We start from the raw sequence: 19,928 nt of genomic DNA, 5'->3' as shown, positions 1-19,928 counted from the left end.
GTTCCATTTCCTGCAAAGAAAGGTAAATCACATAGGAATTCTCAAGCGTTAGGAGATTTTTTGGTTTATAATTGGCTTAGGATACAAGATGACAAAAAGAATTTTTAATATGCCCATTTATATTGAGTATGATCTATGGAAAACAAGTAGGCAATGAAGCAATGAAGTTTGAATGGATTGATTGTTCTGTAGGTGTGTGAGATATGTCAATGTTACCTTTGTTCATGTGCTATGAAGGAGTATTATTTCTAAAAGACCTGGGACTGCTTTGTTCTTGTTTTTGGTGCACAGGGAATTAAGCACCAGGCAGAAAGTAAATATTACAAAGCTGCTTCATTCACAGCTTGCCTTTTCTCTTGTGCTGAATAGGATTCCAACAGGGGAAAAATTGAATTTGTAATTAAAGATTAAATTGTAGTGTATAAATAGACTTTAGCATCTTCTGAATATTAAATGTTGCCTTTTGCAATTTCAGATATTACAGATTTTATATGAAAAAAATATAAAACAAGTGGAATAAAATTCCATTTTAAATTCTAGAATTACTGACCTAGTTTCTTTTTCTTTTGAGAATTTTAATTTTTAATTTCTCGCTATGTACAGATGGAAAATAGTTGAGTGCTGAAATTTAGTCGTAGTCATAGGGTATGTTTTTAATAGGGATGTGGTTTCATTCATGTATTTTGTTTCTGTTTCTGAATGCGCATATAGTTGAACAAAAATTGTTACAATTTTGCAGGAGAAATGTGTCATGAGATATGGATTGAGAAATTCTATGCCAGAGATATAGTTAATAATTGAAATTATTTGTTTTTCCTAAGGTTAGTTGCACAACTTAAGACAAAAAAGGAGTGAAATTCCTTTAGTAGCTGAAGTAGCCTCTTTTCCATGTAGACCATCCTCTTTTTCTGTCCCTAATATACCAACAACCAGGAGGATGTGATTGCTGCACATGGTAGCTGTTCATGACTTCTAGGGCTATGACTATCATCTCTACAAATAAGCATTTATTCTATAAAATGTTCCATTTAGCTTCATCTCAAGCCAGAACTAGGTCATTCATCTACCTAATTCTGTATTTAAATAGAGGTGAAGATTTATACCAAGCTTTTATAGGTTAGGGAAATAAAAAGACCTTGTTTTTCATGTTTCTTTTGATGATAAATTGTGAGATTATCGTGTTTTATGTTTCCTATTTTCTGCTACTACCACTTCTAGTATATCACATTAAGTTAAATTAATCATTTGCAGCTGTACAAGTTTGACAAAAGTCTAAATGGAATACATTTCAAATGAAATAACACAGATTACATATTGATTGATATTAGAATCTTTGCACAGATTGTTCTGCAGAATGTAGAATAGAGTATTGCCTTAAAAATTATATTAACTTAGATAAATAATAGACTGTGCAGCATGAAATGAAGTCCAGAGGAGAAACCAATACATTTAAGAATGTTAATAGGGTTTTTGCAGTCTAATAGATGAAAAGATTAACCAAACCATTCTTCTATACATCCTTTCATTTACTGAGCTTCAAAGTGGTTAGGAGTCAGTAACTATATAGCAGGAAATTGTTGTCAGTGGCCCAAGTGGTCATTTGATGCAATGCTCTGTTGTGGAAGATTGGAGTGAAAACAAAAGTAGCTACAGATTATATGGAACATACAACTGTGGGAAACTGGATGGTCATGTATTGCAGCAGCACCATCAGAGTGTGTTTTCACAAATGAGTTTTTAAAAAACAATATATCTGTTTCTTTTATAAGTGTTAATGCTTACAAGCTGCTAGCCGTCTTAATTGCTGCTTCTGAAATGTTTTCTACCTGTAAAAAACAATAGTAGCAGTAATGGGGAAAAAATTCAAAACTCTGCATATATGCTAGCAAAGAGTGTAAAAATCAAGTGAATCTGAGAATATTTTTAACAGCTTTATTTTATTAAACAAGAAAATGACAGAACATTCTTGTGACTTTTTATCAATTAAGTCATAAATAACTTCTGAATGATTTTTTATCTTATAAAATGCTAGGCTAAAATGAAGTGACTCACAGAAGTGATGGCTTCTTTTCCCATGGAAATATTGTATTTATTTTTGTCTTTGTCTTTACAAAATATGTTGTGCACAGTTGGATGACGTTATTTTTGTGAATACTAAAAGGTTACCATCAGGTTTTTTTCCAGCAATGATTAGTTTATTCTGCTCAGAGGAAAATGGTGTGTTTGCGCCTGTTTCCATCCCTGTGGCAGGATGCTTTTGCAGCAAAACACAACAGCTTGAAAGCAATGCACATTCTAAGGAAAAAAACCACATATCTGAAATAATTGTCAACCTATTTAGCAGTGTTACATTACAACTACATTGAAAGTTTGCATTACTCAGGATTGATACAAATTCCTGTAAGAATTTGTAGAAGCTGTAAAGAAAAGGGCTTGAGTAACTGAAGAAGCAGAGTTTAACTGTTATTTGAGCTAATGTTTATGGTTAGTGCATCTGGAGGGAGGAATAGTTTGCTATATATTGTGTGTTTGGTGGAAAGGACATGCATCATCTTTCCATTATTCTTGCTCATAAAAAAACTACTTGTGAAAGTAGAACTGGTTTATGAAACAACTTTGATGTATTTATAAGCATAATGTGTTTTTTTCCTGTATACACATAGACCATAATTATAATGCCAGTTAAATTAGCTTCCTAAATTGTGAATAACGTGGGCTGTGTTTTCTATAAAACATTCGTTCCAGTTTCTTTTGTAAGTGCAGTTTTTGTGTCATTCAACAAAACTGCAAAGGGAACACATGTGGAGCCTTAAATATATTTTTACCTCAAGTCCTTTATAGATGGGAAATAAAAGCACGTTGTATAACATAATAAATTGTACGGAAAGGAACCACATGTTTTCCAAGTAGAAAAAACGTGTTTTAGTGATCTGTGTAGTATGTTTATATCCATATGGCATACTTTTAATCCTGGTTAGTTACCTAACCGTTCTTTCAATTCCTGTGTTATTTGTCAGTTTTCATACTTCAATGAGAGCTGAAGTCTAGTCTATTTAGAATAGGTAGGCTTAGAAAAAAAAAGCTAAAACTATGAAGATGCCCCAGTTCCACTTTCTACTCTGAGGATTTTTATTTAGAGGCAATGCAAAATGAAACGGTCCTTTCCCTTTACTATAGTAGTTTCTAAAGCATAGAGACATCTTTTGTTTTTAAAGATCCTTTTCCCACCCAAATGCTGTATGGATGCAGAATGTATGCAAATCACCACTACAGAATGTGATTCTCACAGTAAGATACAGAGATCCAGAGAACTGGGTGAAAAACCCAACCAACTTCCCCTCATCTCCTATAAAAATAGTTTCTTTGTGGGGTTTGTCTCCCTGAGGAACTTCCTGATACTCAGATACTCTGTCATGTGTAATTGGATTGTAGCTCTTTCTGAATACTGTTTTCTCCTCTTGACAGCATGGGGTAACCTTGGAAATGTTCTCAAGAGCCAGAGCAAGATTTCTGAAGCTGAAAGCGCCTATAGAAATGCCTTGTACTACCGCAGCAACATGGCTGATATGCTTTATAATTTGTAAGTATGCGTGGTCTTCCTGGAGCTGGATCGTCTGTGAAACCTGTTGTGAATGGAGCTATTGATTTGCTTGCTGGAAATGGAGGTGATGTTAGCTGTTGCTTTGTAATAGTCGTTTCATTGATCGTTTCCTTAAACTATGGGATGGACACAACCTTTTCTTGGTCAACATTATCGTATATTCATGCATTGAGTATGGAGAAGGTAAGCTTACAGATCTGTTTGCTTTAAAAGAAGCAACCCCACACACTCACGCTGAACAAAGTACAGATAGATGAGCTGGCAACAGTAGCATTCCATCTGTTTCTGACTCTGCTAAAATATAGAGGTGTTATTTAGGCTTCTTTTTTTAAGTCTGAGTAACACTTCGTGGGGAGAGTGGGTGTAAGCACTTCCGAGCAAAAGCCAATACCCCTCGGTTAGCTCCAAAGGTCTAAAATGTTAAAACAGCAAAATATTTTTCTCCTGTGACTGATGTAGGTTCAGGAAAGCTAATTACTTGAATCCTGCTGTAGCTGGGTAAAAGAATAAATACCATGAGCATCAAATTAATTATGCAGTGGGGAAAAAGATTTCCCAACTCATTAACATACCGAATCGTGAACACAGAAGCTAGCGTCGTGCTAAGCTTCTCCCTGAAGTGTGATTTTGCTGTGTGCTCCAGCGCAGAGGGGGCTCATTGTTTAGGTGTCCTGGCTGGGCTTCTCACCCTCTCCCTGCTCAGCACTGCTGCTCGTGCCTGTCCTTTCCCTTCTGCCATCACCCACCCAGCCCCAGCCCCCCGAGCGGGGTTCTGCTGCCATCAGGCTCATCACCTTCAACATCCACATGCTGTTGTTTCACAGTATGTGGAGAGCAAAACCCAGTGACCGCCGTTCATTAGGTAGTAGTGTGAAAATAAAGTCCTGTGTGCAGTGGAAAGGTATGTATGTGAGAGAAACAACATGTGCAAAAACTAAACGCCAATAGTAATCATCTTTAAATAAATAAATAAACAATCTTCTGCCTATAAGTCTAGTTTAAAGTGATTGTTTATAATATCTGAAAGATAAGTTTACCATAATAGACTTTTTCTTCCTTTTTTGTTGTTTAACAAGGAATAAGTTGACCATTTCATTAATTTGCCTTACTGATAAACATACTGGAAACTCAAACTAATTTAGTGATAGAATTTCTGTTCCAAAATCAAACTCATGCTTCAAAATATATATATTTTAAATAATCATACAATTACAAGCATACACAGTATGCACGTAATTTTTTGTCTATTAGGCAACGGAGAGTGTGAAAAGCATATTTTTAAGAAGAAACTCCTTTCTGCTCACATTTTTAAAATAACTTCTGAACCCATCAGAAAATTGTAGGAAAAAAAGTGATACTCCTAAATTTCTCATATGCCATTCATTTTGGGGATGAAAATTATAACTATTAAAATTTTTTGTATGCCTATACAGTACTTTTCTCTCCTACTCACTGACTGTGTCATAGAGGGAAACTGAAGTTAATACCAGGGTAGAAAGAGGGACGGGGGTTGTGCGATAAAGACGGGTAGAAAAGAAATCAGATTTCAGTAGTTCTGGTGTTCTCAGAATAAGCTGATAATCTTCCAGCTTTCCATTGATATACGAAGTATATGACTACAAACCTTCACTTCTGTTGAATAGAAAATTGCTTGGAATTCTACTGAATTGGTGTGAAAGGAATTTAACTGAAATGCTGGTGGGAATATATGGGCATGAAGTTACCTGACATATACCTATGACAGTAAAGTATATTCAGAGGGTGTGCGTATATGTATGCATATGCAGAAGAGGGTCTCTAGTTCTTAATAACCATTCAACTACTATCTTGAATGCAATAGAATCCCTCTCCTCTCCTCTCCTCTCCTCTCCTCTCCTCTCCTCTTTTTTTCTTTAGCTTCACAAAATCATTAGTTATCCAATAGAAACTGGAAAATTTTGCTTTTTTTATTTTTCTGTAGTCTTTCCCTGTGTTGGATACTTCCATATCAAGCATGAAAACTAGGTGGTGAATGTAGTGGGCTTTGATATTATGAGACCACATACAAATTGGTTATTTTAAGCATATACTCTGAAGAGCCCCCTTGCAAGTTCAACCCATCCTTGGCATGCAGTTCTATGGGAGGCTTTTATGAAAACTACTGTAATGGGAAAATGTGTCTTGTATGTGCTTACAAGAGGTCAGTTAGATTTGCAGTTTCTGGTTTTTAGTATGTGGCTTTGAAGCTGAAACAGTCTTTTAATAGAACTTTAGGGGGGGAAAAAAGCACCCTTACAGTCATTTCTAATTACTGTGTTTTGACCTTAATATATCCTAAGTATATTGTACTCTTATATGCTCTTTAATTTTTCTTAGCACTCAGCATTTGATAAAAAATAATTGGCACATGCAGCCCAGTGTTCTCACACAGCAATAACAAATCAAAGTGCTATCTGATCGGGAAACAAATTATTAAGAATTAACTCACAATTTTTAATGGGTAGCAATCAAAGAGAGAAACTACATAAATAGAAGCATTTGATGATCTCTCTTTTTTCAAGAAATTAAATGTGAGGTTGGCTTAGTAGTTGGCATAAAAATCTAGAGATTTTAACATATTAGATGAATGGCTGCTTTCAGTGGTATTTTTTTATTTCCTGGCTGTTACACCTTATTGCTCTGAGTTACAGCTGGTTTTGCCATTTAGGACAATTTAAACTGCATTAATTTAGATTACATAGTTGCATAATCTCCATTTTAAGGTTTGTCTGGTTCTGAACATGTATTTTCTGATAGTGTTCAGACTTGTAAATTCTGGAACCTTAAATAAATTCCTAAACTTCTAGAGACCAGCAGAAAATTTTCTATTATTATTTTTATTTATAACAAAAGAAAAGGGGGGGGGGGAACTCTTTCCTCAGCCTAAAGTTAGCACAAGTTGTGCTTTGAGTACAATCCGGCTCGGTTTAGTAATCGACAACCACGAGCCAACTGATGGCATAATCTAAGTGCAATCAGCCAACGTAGGATTCTTCCTACATTGTTCAACATAAGAAAATTTTTTATTATTATTTGTTATTAAAAGAAAGGGGGGGGGGGGGGGGGAAGCTCTTGCTAACATTAATATTGGGTTGGTGGTTCATTACTACTTTAGATATTGGTTAAAATGGGTTTGTTCTGTTGACATTTTCTCAGGTCCAAATAAGTGTAAGTGAAACTTATGCGTAGCTTTTACCTCAGAATAACTTCTGACCCAGACTGTCTTGAAGATAGGATCCGTGACCTGGAATTTAGGCAACTTGAGCTCAGGCTGAGGATTTGAATTCTTGTTTGGAAGCTTGTTTTCTGAAGCTCTCATGAAAAACTCATATGGTAAATTCCTAGTGACTCTGAAAGCTTTTGAGATTTCCATAGCAATTTCAGAGCAGAAAGGGTTTCAGTTGTTTTATACTATAGATGGAGAGCGTGTTATAATGTGACTTTAATGAGGCAGTTTGTACTTGCAAAACACATATAAAGTGGCCTTCTATAAAGAACTTCTCTGACGTCTTGAGACTGCACTGCAATTTTTACAAATAAATCTCAAAGCCAGCTCCTCAAAGCTATGAAACGCTGTTAATTTCAGGTAGGTTTCATAGGTTAGTAAAGAAGTATAAACTGAGATCTCTTTCCATGCCTTTTTTATTAAAACAGAGAAATCCATGTATTTTAATACTGTGAAGTACCAAGGACAGAGCTGCTGAAAAACAGCAGTTTGTTCTTCCAAACTAGACAATGTTCAGTTGATTAAAAACAAACTATTTTTAGGTTTTTAGCTTTTCAGTCTTTGTTGCCTTATGATTGTTACCTGAAGCTCATGGGGTTTTTTGTATTGTTTCAAATTGCTTCTAATTAATGCCTGAAGTAAAATTGCTTATCAGTGAAAAGACAGTTTTGCATACATTATTTCACTTGTATTTAGGTCTGTCTCCACTTAGAGTATTCTTTTGTCAGCTGTATCAGTCATCTATATTCCCTTGAGTTTCTCAGCTGATTTTAAGGATGTTTGCAATCTCACATAAATATTGAATATTCTTTTAAAATGGTACTAATTACTTTAAATGTGGTAATTTTTGAGTATACAATGCCCTATAAAGGATAATTTTCTACCAAGCAGCCATCTCTTTGCTTCTCTTCCAAAATATCTCATAAGGCTGTATGTACAAGTTTATTATTCAAATAATTCAATTTCTTTGAATAAGTTGAAAGTATGCATTTCCATAAACTTTACCTTGGCAAATTTAGGGCATTATGTCAATAAATGTGGATTGTTTAGATTTCTCTTAGGTAAAGTCTTCAAAAGTAGCTGAAATTTTAATTCTGTGAAGTCTGGGATTGCAAATGTGTTTTGTATGCAAAGTTTAGCTCCACATCCTTGGGTAAAAATCAATAGGAGCAAAGTTCTTCCTTGTCTGTTGTTGTTAGCTTATATAACATCTGCAGTTGTGGTCCCTCTGCTTCTGCCTGTAAAGGGTGCTGGCATAAAAATCTCCTTTGCTGAGCTATCAGACATGAAAAGCACTAACAGCAGACTAACCTACTAACCCATGCTGAACTGTATTGGAACCTGCCCCAGATGAACTTGCTGCACCACTTCATGTAGGAGGAAATGAGTCAAGATTATGGTTCCTCTTCCTTGATAGCCCACAAGCTGTTATATTGCTGGATGTTGACTTAAAAAGCAAAAAGGATGTGTCGTCTGCTGTCTGTTTAAGTACTTGATTATTTTTTTCTCAGCTGTGAATGTTACAAACCTGTTTGGAATTCATTTCTGCTTTGCCAGCTGGTTCTTCCTCTGTCAAAGACAGTGGCTGAAATTTGTGTCTTACTGTAACCAAAGTTGTCTTGATAAAATCTTGCTGTCTCTTGTGAGACTGGCTCTTGAGGTAGCACCCAAAGGTCACTTTGGTGGTTGGTGGTGTCCTACAGTGCAGAACTCTGCTCCGGAACTCTTTGTAGGGCCTGTATGAAGTAGGTATTTTTGTTAGTAATATTAAGAGCCAAAATACATTCAGTGACCTAGCAATTCAAGTACATGCCTTAGAATTTGAAATTGTGGGGGCTGATATTCCTCACATAAATTTTGTCCATTTTATAAAATTAGGAAAATAGTTGTTGGACTCAGGGACTGAATAGGAGACATTGCTATTCAGTTTCATAAAAAGCCCCTCTTGTCAGAGGTTATCTCCAGCCCTCAACCTGTGTCGCCTGCTGGGGCACTGAATAGATGTCTTATTGAGGACTGCTGGCACAGCATGCCACGTCCCAGAGGAGGGAGAAAGGCAGGAGCAATGTTACTCTTCATCCCCATGGCAGCCCTCCCTCTTGTCAAAGAACTGAGAGTTGTGCCGAAATCCACACTGAACTGTCACAGTAATAGAGAAAAGAACAGGACTATACTTGCCAACCCCTTTGCTTGCATTTGCAAAGCTCTTGTATAGAGCTAGGAGAACATGACAGAGTTTTGTCTTTGCCATCTGAAAGACTAAAGGTTGTTTTGGTGGTGATTTTTTTTTTTTTTTTTTTTTTTAACTGTTCCACTCAGGAAAGCTAATCGGATTTCTGCCCATGTGTTTTTTTTTTTTTTTTTTTTTTTTAACTGATGAGGTTATGGATGGCTGTGCTTAGTGAGTTCTGCAAAGAGAGTGGTCATTTTGTGATAGTGCCTACTGGGTATGTTTGGGTTCTTATTGATTAAAATAGTAGGATTTAAGTTCCATTTACGTATTTGCTTAGAGGATGTTATTGGAAAACATTAAACATGTTCCCTGTTTGTACTGTTTCTTAATGATTTGGTTTCTTGTCAATGAAACCTAGTTCTAGGCTCTTACAAAAGGTTAGCACTCATTTGGTTGAGTAGCTAAATGGCTTACATTTAAAAAAAAAAGAAAGAAAGAAACAAACCAAAAAGACTTAATTAAAGACTAAACTTAATGGTTTAATGTACTGGACTGCTGTAGCATGCATACCTGTCTTTCTACCCACTAGTTTTGCAAATGACAGTGAAAGTATTGCCTTAGGCAAAGCACATCCTCTCTTCCTGCATGTCTGGAGACACATCTGTGTGGGGAATAAAAGAGGATTTTCTTCCATTTCTTTCTTTGCCAGCGTAGCGCTTACGTAAATATAATTCTTTGTTGATGATCCCACCTGAAATCAATGGGATGAATGTAGCTTGAGGCATGGATGAACTGGAGTCATGGTAAAAAAATAGCCATCAGGCCCTGTATTAGCTGTTATCAACCAGTAAACAAAATTGATTAAACTATTTCAATATTCTACCTGGCTTGAAAATTTTATAAATATTTCAATAACATACATGTTCACCTTGATGACAGTTATGGTTCCTGTGCATTATATTTTGTCAATTTATGCCAGCTCTAGTCACTGAGGAGGAGTTTACTTTATAAGTAGACCAGCTGGCTTTAATAGGACTGCAACAGGAAGAAATTAATGTGTAACTTGAGAAAAACGGTAGAATTTCTACTGCCTGTGTATATTTTGTGACTGCTTTCCAGTCCCCAAGAACAGTTTTGTGCCACTAGTATTAAGTGACTTTAGTTCAAAACTATGGCAGAGAAGGAAGACAGGAAGATTTTTCAAGTTGTTGGTCAAGCAAGGTATGTAAAAGTTGGCAGCTTAAAGAATTCAGGATGGTTGCAATGAACTTATCTGAGCGAAATGTTTTCCTACACATGTTTGAATAAGCAATTCTATCTATAGAAGTGATGTGCGTCATTTCTAGATAGCCAGAACTTGCTTTTCATTTTTTTCTTCTTTTTATTTTTCTTTTTATTAGACAAACAGGATTCTGAGACACTTTTGAAGCCACTGGGTGAAGTCTGCTACTCTTTCAAGCAGTCAGCACATATCCTCCATTTCATAAATGATTCACACTTCACTGTAAAATTAGTTAGAAGCAATGCAGGCAAAAAAACCATCTTTGTTCCCGAATCTTGCTACCGTGATAGTTCGAACTTGTCTTCTAATTAATCCTAAATTAATTCATGGAAAATTTATAACCGTTTAGTTTGTGTCCTGTGGTTTAAGTAGCTTTTTCTTTTCCAAGTAATTTCATCCTCGTGTGTTTCTAGAGAGAAACTTCATTCTTCCACAGTACTTGTCTTACTAGGCTAGAGGAGCCGCCAACTTACTCCCCATCCTCCTTCCATCTGATAGACTTCACATTTTCCCCAAATTTCCTAACTTTCTTTGAATGGAAGTTGCATGTTTCAATTAACATTTTAATTTATCTGCCTTATAACTGGGAGGCGGACTGGAGAAAAAAAAAATGTTTTAGAACTACAAATTTGAAGCTCCCATGTTTCAGTTTTTTGGGGACGTTTTGGGGTTATGCTTTTTTGTTTATTTAGCTTAGTATTCTTAGCAGCTGTAGAAAGTTTATTAAAAAGTGCCATAAGACTTTAAGCTTTTCATCCAAGTTAATCACTTGCGCTTACTCATCTGTATCAAGCATCCTCATTTCAAGGACGTACTTTCCTTTGTTCATCCTTGTGTAAGGAGGAAGGAAGTCTATGTGTCTCTATAACTACAAAAGATACATAGGTACGTACTCAGCGCGTGCCAGTTGCTCTGCTCCACCACTGGCTTATGTTCAATGCTTTGCACTGTATCCCTGCTTTTGTTGTCTTTCTGTCAACCTCCTTCTCCCCTCTGCCAGCGATCTCCAAAGAGCAGTTATCATTTTCAAGTGTGAACAAAGAAGGTGAAAGCTATGTCAAGAACAGATTCACTGCTGGCTATGGGAGTATATTGGGTTTGCGTGCCAAGGTTTTGGTAGTTGGGGGCTACAGAGGTGGCTTCTGTGAGAAGCTGTTGTAAGTTTCCCCGATGTCCAACAGAGCCAATGCCAGCCAGCTCCAAGAGAGACCCACTGCTGGCCAAGGCCGAGCCCATCAACAACAGTGATATCACCTCTCTGATGACATATTTAAAAAGGGAGAAAAACACCTGAGAAAAAGAAACCAGGAGAGAGGAGGTAGAGAAACAATTCTGCAGACACCAAGATCAGTGAAGAAGGAGGGGAGGGAGGTGCTCCAGGCGCTGGAGCAGAGATTCCCCTGCAGCCCGTGATGAAGACTGTGGTGAGGCAGGCTGTTTCCCTGTAGCCCATGGAGGTCCATGGTAGAGCAGATATCCACCTTCAACCTGTGGAGGACCCCATGCTGGAGCAGGTGGATACCTGAAGGAGACTGTGACTCTGTGGAGAGCCCCATTCTGAAGCAGGCTTCTGACAGGAGCTGTGGCCCTGTGGAGAGAGGAGCCCACACTGGAGCAGGTGTGCTGGCAGGATGTGTGACCCTGTGGGGGACCCATGCTGGAGCGGTCTGTTCGTGAAGGACTGCACCCATGGAATGACTCACATTGGAGAAGTTCATGGAGAACTGTCTCTCTTGGGAGAAGGGGAAGGGGTGACTAATCTTTCCCCTGAGGAGGGAGCAGCAGAAACAAGGTGTGATGAACTGACCAGAATCCCTGTTCCCTGTCCCACTGTACCTCTTGGTGGGAGGAGACAATCAGGAGTGAATTTGATCGCAGGAAGAAAGGAGGGATGGGAGCAAGGTGTTTTAAGATTTAGTTTTTCTTTGACATTACCCTTGTCTGATTTGAAAGGTAATAAATTAAATTTATTTTCCCCAACTTGAGTCTGTTTTGCCCTTGAAAGTAATTGCTGAGTGATCTCCCTGTCCTTATCTTGACCCATGAGCTTTTCATTATATTTTTCTCTCCTCCTGTCCAGCTGAGGAAGGGGAGTGATAGAGTGGCTTTGGCGGGTGCCTGGCATCCAGCCAGGGTCAATCTACCACAAGAAGGAACTTCCTTATACAGACCACTGCAAGCAGCAGATTACTGAAGACTTGACAGTGCCTGCAAGGTCTGAGCTTCAGCTGAGGGACGTTATTTCTCTGCATCTAGAAATTGGTCTATCAGAGTAAACTTTTTTCCCCCCCTATATTTACTACACAGGGAAAGGACAAAGGAAGTGGCAATGTGAGATGAAAATAAACTGTCTCCTTTAAAAGGAAATGGAATAGAACTATATATTTGTTGAGCTTTACAAATGCACCCTGAACTTTTTAAAGATATCTTCAGTGAAATAAAGCATAGTAATAACAATCAAACTTTAAACTGTTTGTTTCTGCAATTAGATAAATTTACTAGCCAAATTGGAAAGTTTGAGCTAAACATTTAGTCTTTTTTTTTTTTCCGCCACAAAAAAAAAGGTGGATATATGCATGGACCAAAACTTTTTTAGAAAGAATTTACCATTTTTTACAGACCCACCATTAGTATGTTATCACTCCTGTCCAGATGAATAGAAAGGAACCAGGTTTTGTCTAAAAGGTTTGAGAGCCAGTATACGAGGAAGCACAGACTCCATTTGCCATTGCCAGTTTCTGACTTCAACCCTAGCAATCAACTGGAGGGAAATGGGTTGTCTAAGGGAGGAATTAGAACTATTAAAATGGGGCTAAACAACAGATGCTAAGAACTTCAAGAAGGTCACAGACTATCATTGTTATCTCCCATGGATTTCACTTCATTTACCTTTGTCCATGCTTCTCTATTTTATTGCTAGTCAGGTTATTTCTTGCAAGCTATGGTAATTATGCAGCTATTAGTTCCAATCTTATGACACCACAACTTCTTTCTGTATTTGCTTGAAGGACAATTTCCAATTCTCTAGTTGAATTGGCATAGAAAAGTTGTATTTCAAATTTTGCCCTTAATATATCTTTGTAAAAACACTTCAGTTTTATTTTTAGTGATTTTGAAGTAACTTGGAGTATCTGACGAAAATATAGCAAATTCTAAAGCATGTGAAAGTAAGACATAGGAGGCATATTGAACTTTCCTCTCGTGGCTTTTGCCTCCATTCTGAGAGAGACTCTAAATGAAACTCCAATGAAAAAGGAAGTGTTTCTGTGGCAAAATAACTTGACCTTTTTCTGGAGGAGAAGGAAAGAATATATAATCAGACCTGCAGTTGAAGCTTGTTTAAGAGTTGTTAATATAACTCAGCAGACTGCAAAGGTAATTGAGTTCAATCTCTGTTTCTTTAGAATGAACTTCAAGTCCTGAACAGACCCTTTTGGTAGTATTTGCTCTAATGACCTCTTTGCAACCACGTAGGGAAGGACATGTTCCCTTCGGATATTACTCACTTGAGTCTTGACAATGGTGAAAAACTTTCAGGGCCAACCGCTTTCAGAGGCAAGCCTGGGTTTTGCTGCCTGAACGCAGCATTGCTGGAGCATCTGGCAGGGAGCCTTGGGAAGGAGATCTCTGCTCCACTCCCAGGGTCCTTCCCTTAGGCTGTTGTTCCTTCAACTGGCCTTGCTGTCTCTGCTCACCACGTCCAGTGATTTAGCAATGTGGTAGCAAGGCTGAACTATGCTGTTTCTCAGAACCCAGGGGCTGTCTCTCGGATGTAATGCCTAGCTGAAAATCAGCATGATTTTTGTCTTGGGGATGGCTTAGATGCTGTGAAACGCAGCAATGGAAAGACAAATATAGAACCTGAGGACTTGCAGATTTTCTTGAACTAATTTTGAAATAAACAGTAGTTTTTCATCTGATCCTGGTGCTTATTTTGTGTTTTACTCAAAAGGTAAATATTTAAGGAAGATGGCTGTGTTTTACTTGTAGAAACTGGAGACAAAAGCAAATATTGAACTATTGCTCGTTTATATTCCTTCTGTGTTGTAAATGAGACAGTAGACCTGTAGAAGTAATAGTGAGCAATAATGGAGTTAGAGACCAGGATCATAATACATTCTCTAAAAAAAGAAGTAAGGCATTTCACAGGCAGTATTAATTTTGACAGTAACTAAATTTGAAGTTTATGGTTTTAGTTTTAGTTGCATCTTATGAGTAATTGGATAGAGGCTGGTGAGCCTATTTATATGCCTGCATTTTGTTTTGAGCTTAGAGCTAGAGAGGATCTGATTTTTTCATCTTGGAAGTGAAATATATCTGCTCTTTAAACTCTTCTAATATACACTGTAAATTCAGGAATGCTTTTCCAGTTTAATGCAATGTTCATAATTTTAACTTTTTATCTATTTACGTAACTTTTTATCACTTCATAGGTGAACATCCAGGACAGTTATCTCTCAGAAGCATACTCCCCTAAGTGTTAATTGCATTCAACTAAAAATATTCTTTTTTTAATTTTCCTTTAAGCCTTTTCCTGACTTTGTTTAATCTGAAACTAGAACTAGAGACTCATAAATCTAGTAATTTTTGTACTGTCATAAGCCACAGGGAAAACCAACGATCAATCAGGACCAGTTTCACAAGGAGAAGAGGCAGTTTCGTGCCTTGTCAAGGTTTATTTAGATTATATCTTTTTTTTTTTTTTTATTATACATGGATTTTGGGGGCAAAGCCAGCGTAACAGGTTTAGCTCTCCTCCTGGGAGGTTTTCTCAGGTCTTAGGGCTTACCTCTAGTCTTTATAAAGCCTGTCAGGTCCCTGGGTTTCAGAGGGTACTTTCTTTGATGGGTACAGTCTCAGCAGAGCCAGGTATTGAAATATTTCCCAGGATTTTGTCACCTTGCCCCTGTGTGCACTGGATCTGGCTGGCTTGCAGTCCCCTGGAGCACCAGAGCCCAGCTCAAGCCAGGCTCTCGCCTGCTTTAATTACTGGGAGAAAAACTCAAGTACTTGTATCTTTAATTACTGGGAGAAAAAGTCAAGTACTTGTAACGCCCCCCAGACCTGTTCATTTTGAATGGGTTGGTGGTTATTTTTTTTTTTTTTTTTTTTAACTGATGAGGTTATGGATGGCTGTGCTTAGTGAGTTCTGCAAAGAGAGTGGTCATTTTGTGATAGTGCCTACTTGGTATGTTTGCGTTCTTATTGATTAAAGTAGTAGGATTTAAGTTCCATTTACGTATTTGCTTAGAGGATGTTATTGGAAAACATTAAACATGTTCCCTGTTTGTACTGTTTCTTAATGATTTGGTTTCTTGTCAATGAAACCTAGTTCTAGGCTCTTACAAAAGGTTAGCACTCATTTGGTTGAGTAGCTAAATGGCTTACATTTAAAAAAAAAAGAAAGAAAGAAACAAACCAAAAAGACTTAATTAAAGACTAAACTTAATGGTTTAATGTACTGGACTGCTGTAGCATGCATACCTGTCTTTCTACCCACTAGTTTTGCAAATGACAGTGAAAGTATTGCCTTAGGCAAAGCACATCCTCTCTTCCTGCATGTCTGGAGACACATCTGTGTGGGGAATAAAAGAGGATTTTCTTCCATTTCTTTCTTTGCCAGCGTAGCGCTTACGTAAATATAATTCTTTGTTGATGATCCCACCTGAAATCAATGGGATGAATGTAGCTTGAGGCATGGATGAACTGGAGTCATGGTAAAAAAATAGCCATCAGGCCCTGTATTAGCTGTTATCAACCAGTAAACAAAATTGATTAAACTATTTCAATATTCTACCTGGCTTGAAAATTTTATAAATATTTCAATAACATACATGTTCACCTTGATGACAGTTATGGTTCCTGTGCATTATATTTTGTCAATTTATGCCAGCTCTAGTCACTGAGGAGGAGTTTACTTTATAAGTAGACCAGCTGGCTTTAATAGGACTGCAACAGGAAGAAATTAATGTGTAACTTGAGAAAAACGGTAGAATTTCTACTGCCTGTGTATATTTTGTGACTGCTTTCCAGTCCCCAAGAACAGTTTTGTGCCACTAGTATTAAGTGACTTTAGTTCAAAACTATGGCAGAGAAGGAAGACAGGAAGATTTTTCAAGTTGTTGGTCAAGCAAGGTATGTAAAAGTTGGCAGCTTAAAGAATTCAGGATGGTTGCAATGAACTTATCTGAGCGAAATGTTTTCCTACACATGTTTGAATAAGCAATTCTATCTATAGAAGTGATGTGCGTCATTTCTAGATAGCCAGAACTTGCTTTTCATTTTTTTCTTCTTTTTATTTTTCTTTTTATTAGACAAACAGGATTCTGAGACACTTTTGAAGCCACTGGGTGAAGTCTGCTACTCTTTCAAGCAGTCAGCACATATCCTCCATTTCATAAATGATTCACACTTCACTGTAAAATTAGTTAGAAGCAATGCAGGCAAAAAAACCATCTTTGTTCCCGAATCTTGCTACCGTGATAGTTAGAACTTGTCTTCTAATTAATCCTAAATTAATTCATGGAAAATTTATAACCGTTTAGTTTGTGTCCTGTGGTTTAAGTAGCTTTTTCTTTTCCAAGTAATTTCATCCTCGTGTGTTTCTAGAGAGAAACTTCATTCTTCCACAGTACTTGTCTTACTAGGCTAGAGGAGCCGCCAACTTACTCCCCATCCTCCTTCCATCTGATAGACTTCACATTTTCCCCAAATTTCCTAACTTTCTTTGAATGGAAGTTGCATGTTTCAATTAACATTTTAATTTATCTGCCTTATAACTGGGAGGCGGACTGGAGAAAAAAAAAATGTTTTAGAACTACAAATTTGAAGCTCCCATGTTTCAGTTTTTTGGGGACGTTTTGGGGTTATGCTTTTTTGTTTATTTAGCTTAGTATTCTTAGCAGCTGTAGAAAGTTTATTAAAAAGTGCCATAAGACTTTAAGCTTTTCATCCAAGTTAATCACTTGCGCTTACTCATCTGTATCAAGCATCCTCATTTCAAGGACGTACTTTCCTTTGTTCATCCTTGTGTAAGGAGGAAGGAAGTCTATGTGTCTCTATAACTACAAAAGATACATAGGTACGTACTCAGCGCGTGCCAGTTGCTCTGCTCCACCACTGGCTTATGTTCAATGCTTTGCACTGTATCCCTGCTTTTGTTGTCTTTCTGTCAACCTCCTTCTCCCCTCTGCCAGCGATCTCCAAAGAGCAGTTATCATTTTCAAGTGTGAACAAAGAAGGTGAAAGCTATGTCAAGAACAGATTCACTGCTGGCTATGGGAGTATATTGGGTTTGCGTGCCAAGGTTTTGGTAGTTGGGGGCTACAGAGGTGGCTTCTGTGAGAAGCTGTTGTAAGTTTCCCCGATGTCCAACAGAGCCAATGCCAGCCAGCTCCAAGAGAGACCCACTGCTGGCCAAGGCCGAGCCCATCAACAACAGTGATATCACCTCTCTGATGACATATTTAAAAAGGGAGAAAAACACCTGAGAAAAAGAAACCAGGAGAGAGGAGGTAGAGAAACAATTCTGCAGACACCAAGATCAGTGAAGAAGGAGGGGAGGGAGGTGCTCCAGGCGCTGGAGCAGAGATTCCCCTGCAGCCCGTGATGAAGACTGTGGTGAGGCAGGCTGTTTCCCTGTAGCCCATGGAGGTCCATGGTAGAGCAGATATCCACCTTCAACCTGTGGAGGACCCCATGCTGGAGCAGGTGGATACCTGAAGGAGACTGTGACTCTGTGGAGAGCCCCATTCTGAAGCAGGCTTCTGACAGGAGCTGTGGCCCTGTGGAGAGAGGAGCCCACACTGGAGCAGGTGTGCTGGCAGGATGTGTGACCCTGTGGGGGACCCATGCTGGAGCGGTCTGTTCGTGAAGGACTGCACCCATGGAATGACTCTGTGGAGAGAGGAGCCCACACTGGAGCAGGTGTGCTGGCAGGATGTGTGACCCTGTGGGGGACCCATGCTGGAGCGGTCTGTTCGTGAAGGACTGCACCCATGGAATGACTCACATTGGAGAAGTTCATGGAGAACTGTCTCTCTTGGGAGAAGGGGAAGGGGTGACTAATCTTTCCCCTGAGGAGGGAGCAGCAGAAACAAGGTGTGATGAACTGACCAGAATCCCTGTTCCCTGTCCCACTGTACCTCTTGGTGGGAGGAGACAATCAGGAGTGAATTTGATCGCAGGAAGAAAGGAGGGATGGGAGCAAGGTGTTTTAAGATTTAGTTTTTCTTTGACATTACCCTTGTCTGATTTGAAAGGTAATAAATTAAATTTATTTTCCCCAACTTGAGTCTGTTTTGCCCTTGAAAGTAATTGCTGAGTGATCTCCCTGTCCTTATCTTGACCCATGAGCTTTTCATTATATTTTTCTCTCCTCCTGTCCAGCTGAGGAAGGGGAGTGATAGAGTGGCTTTGGCGGGTGCCTGGCATCCAGCCAGGGTCAATCTACCACAAGAAGGAACTTCCTTATACAGACCACTGCAAGCAGCAGATTACTGAAGACTTGACAGTGCCTGCAAGGTCTGAGCTTCAGCTGAGGGACGTTATTTCTCTGCATCTAGAAATTGGTCTATCAGAGTAAACTTTTTTCCCCCCCTATATTTACTACACAGGGAAAGGACAAAGGAAGTGGCAATGTGAGATGAAAATAAACTGTCTCCTTTAAAAGGAAATGGAATAGAACTATATATTTGTTGAGCTTTACAAATGCACCCTGAACTTTTTAAAGATATCTTCAGTGAAATAAAGCATAGTAATAACAATCAAACTTTAAACTGTTTGTTTCTGCAATTAGATAAATTTACTAGCCAAATTGGAAAGTTTGAGCTAAACATTTAGTCTTTTTTTTTTTTCCGCCACAAAAAAAAAGGTGGATATATGCATGGACCAAAACTTTTTTAGAAAGAATTTACCATTTTTTACAGACCCACCATTAGTATGTTATCACTCCTGTCCAGATGAATAGAAAGGAACCAGGTTTTGTCTAAAAGGTTTGAGAGCCAGTATACGAGGAAGCACAGACTCCATTTGCCATTGCCAGTTTCTGACTTCAACCCTAGCAATCAACTGGAGGGAAATGGGTTGTCTAAGGGAGGAATTAGAACTATTAAAATGGGGCTAAACAACAGATGCTAAGAACTTCAAGAAGGTCACAGACTATCATTGTTATCTCCCATGGATTTCACTTCATTTACCTTTGTCCATGCTTCTCTATTTTATTGCTAGTCAGGTTATTTCTTGCAAGCTATGGTAATTATGCAGCTATTAGTTCCAATCTTATGACACCACAACTTCTTTCTGTATTTGCTTGAAGGACAATTTCCAATTCTCTAGTTGAATTGGCATAGAAAAGTTGTATTTCAAATTTTGCCCTTAATATATCTTTGTAAAAACACTTCAGTTTTATTTTTAGTGATTTTGAAGTAACTTGGAGTATCTGACAAAAATATAGCAAATTCTAAAGCATGTGAAAGTAAGACATAGGAGGCATATTGAACTTTCCTCTCGTGGCTTTTGCCTCCATTCTGAGAGAGACTCTAAATGAAACTCCAATGAAAAAGGAAGTGTTTCTGTGGCAAAATAACTTGACCTTTTTCTGGAGGAGAAGGAAAGAATATATAATCAG

At 38.1% G+C, this 19,928-nt stretch overlaps 1 protein-coding gene across 1 annotated transcript in view; it reads left to right on the top strand.

Moving 5' to 3' along the window:
• TMTC2 (transmembrane and tetratricopeptide repeat containing 2) overlaps positions 1-19,928 on the top strand; it is a 157,296-nt gene that overhangs the window by 65,001 nt on the left and 72,367 nt on the right. The window contains exon 5 of the mRNA XM_014963310.1: positions 3,466-3,580. Within this exon, the coding sequence (XP_014818796.1) occupies positions 3,466-3,580 (115 nt within the window). The remainder of the gene's footprint in view (positions 1-3,465; positions 3,581-19,928) is intronic.

The sequence above is a fragment of the Calidris pugnax genome, unplaced genomic scaffold (assembly GCF_001431845.1).
Source record: "Calidris pugnax isolate Ruff unplaced genomic scaffold, ASM143184v1 scaffold44, whole genome shotgun sequence".
Classification (NCBI taxonomy): domain Eukaryota; kingdom Metazoa; phylum Chordata; class Aves; order Charadriiformes; family Scolopacidae; genus Calidris; species Calidris pugnax.
Note: the sequence above shows the minus strand (reverse complement) of the source record. Positions and strands in the feature narration are given on the sequence as shown.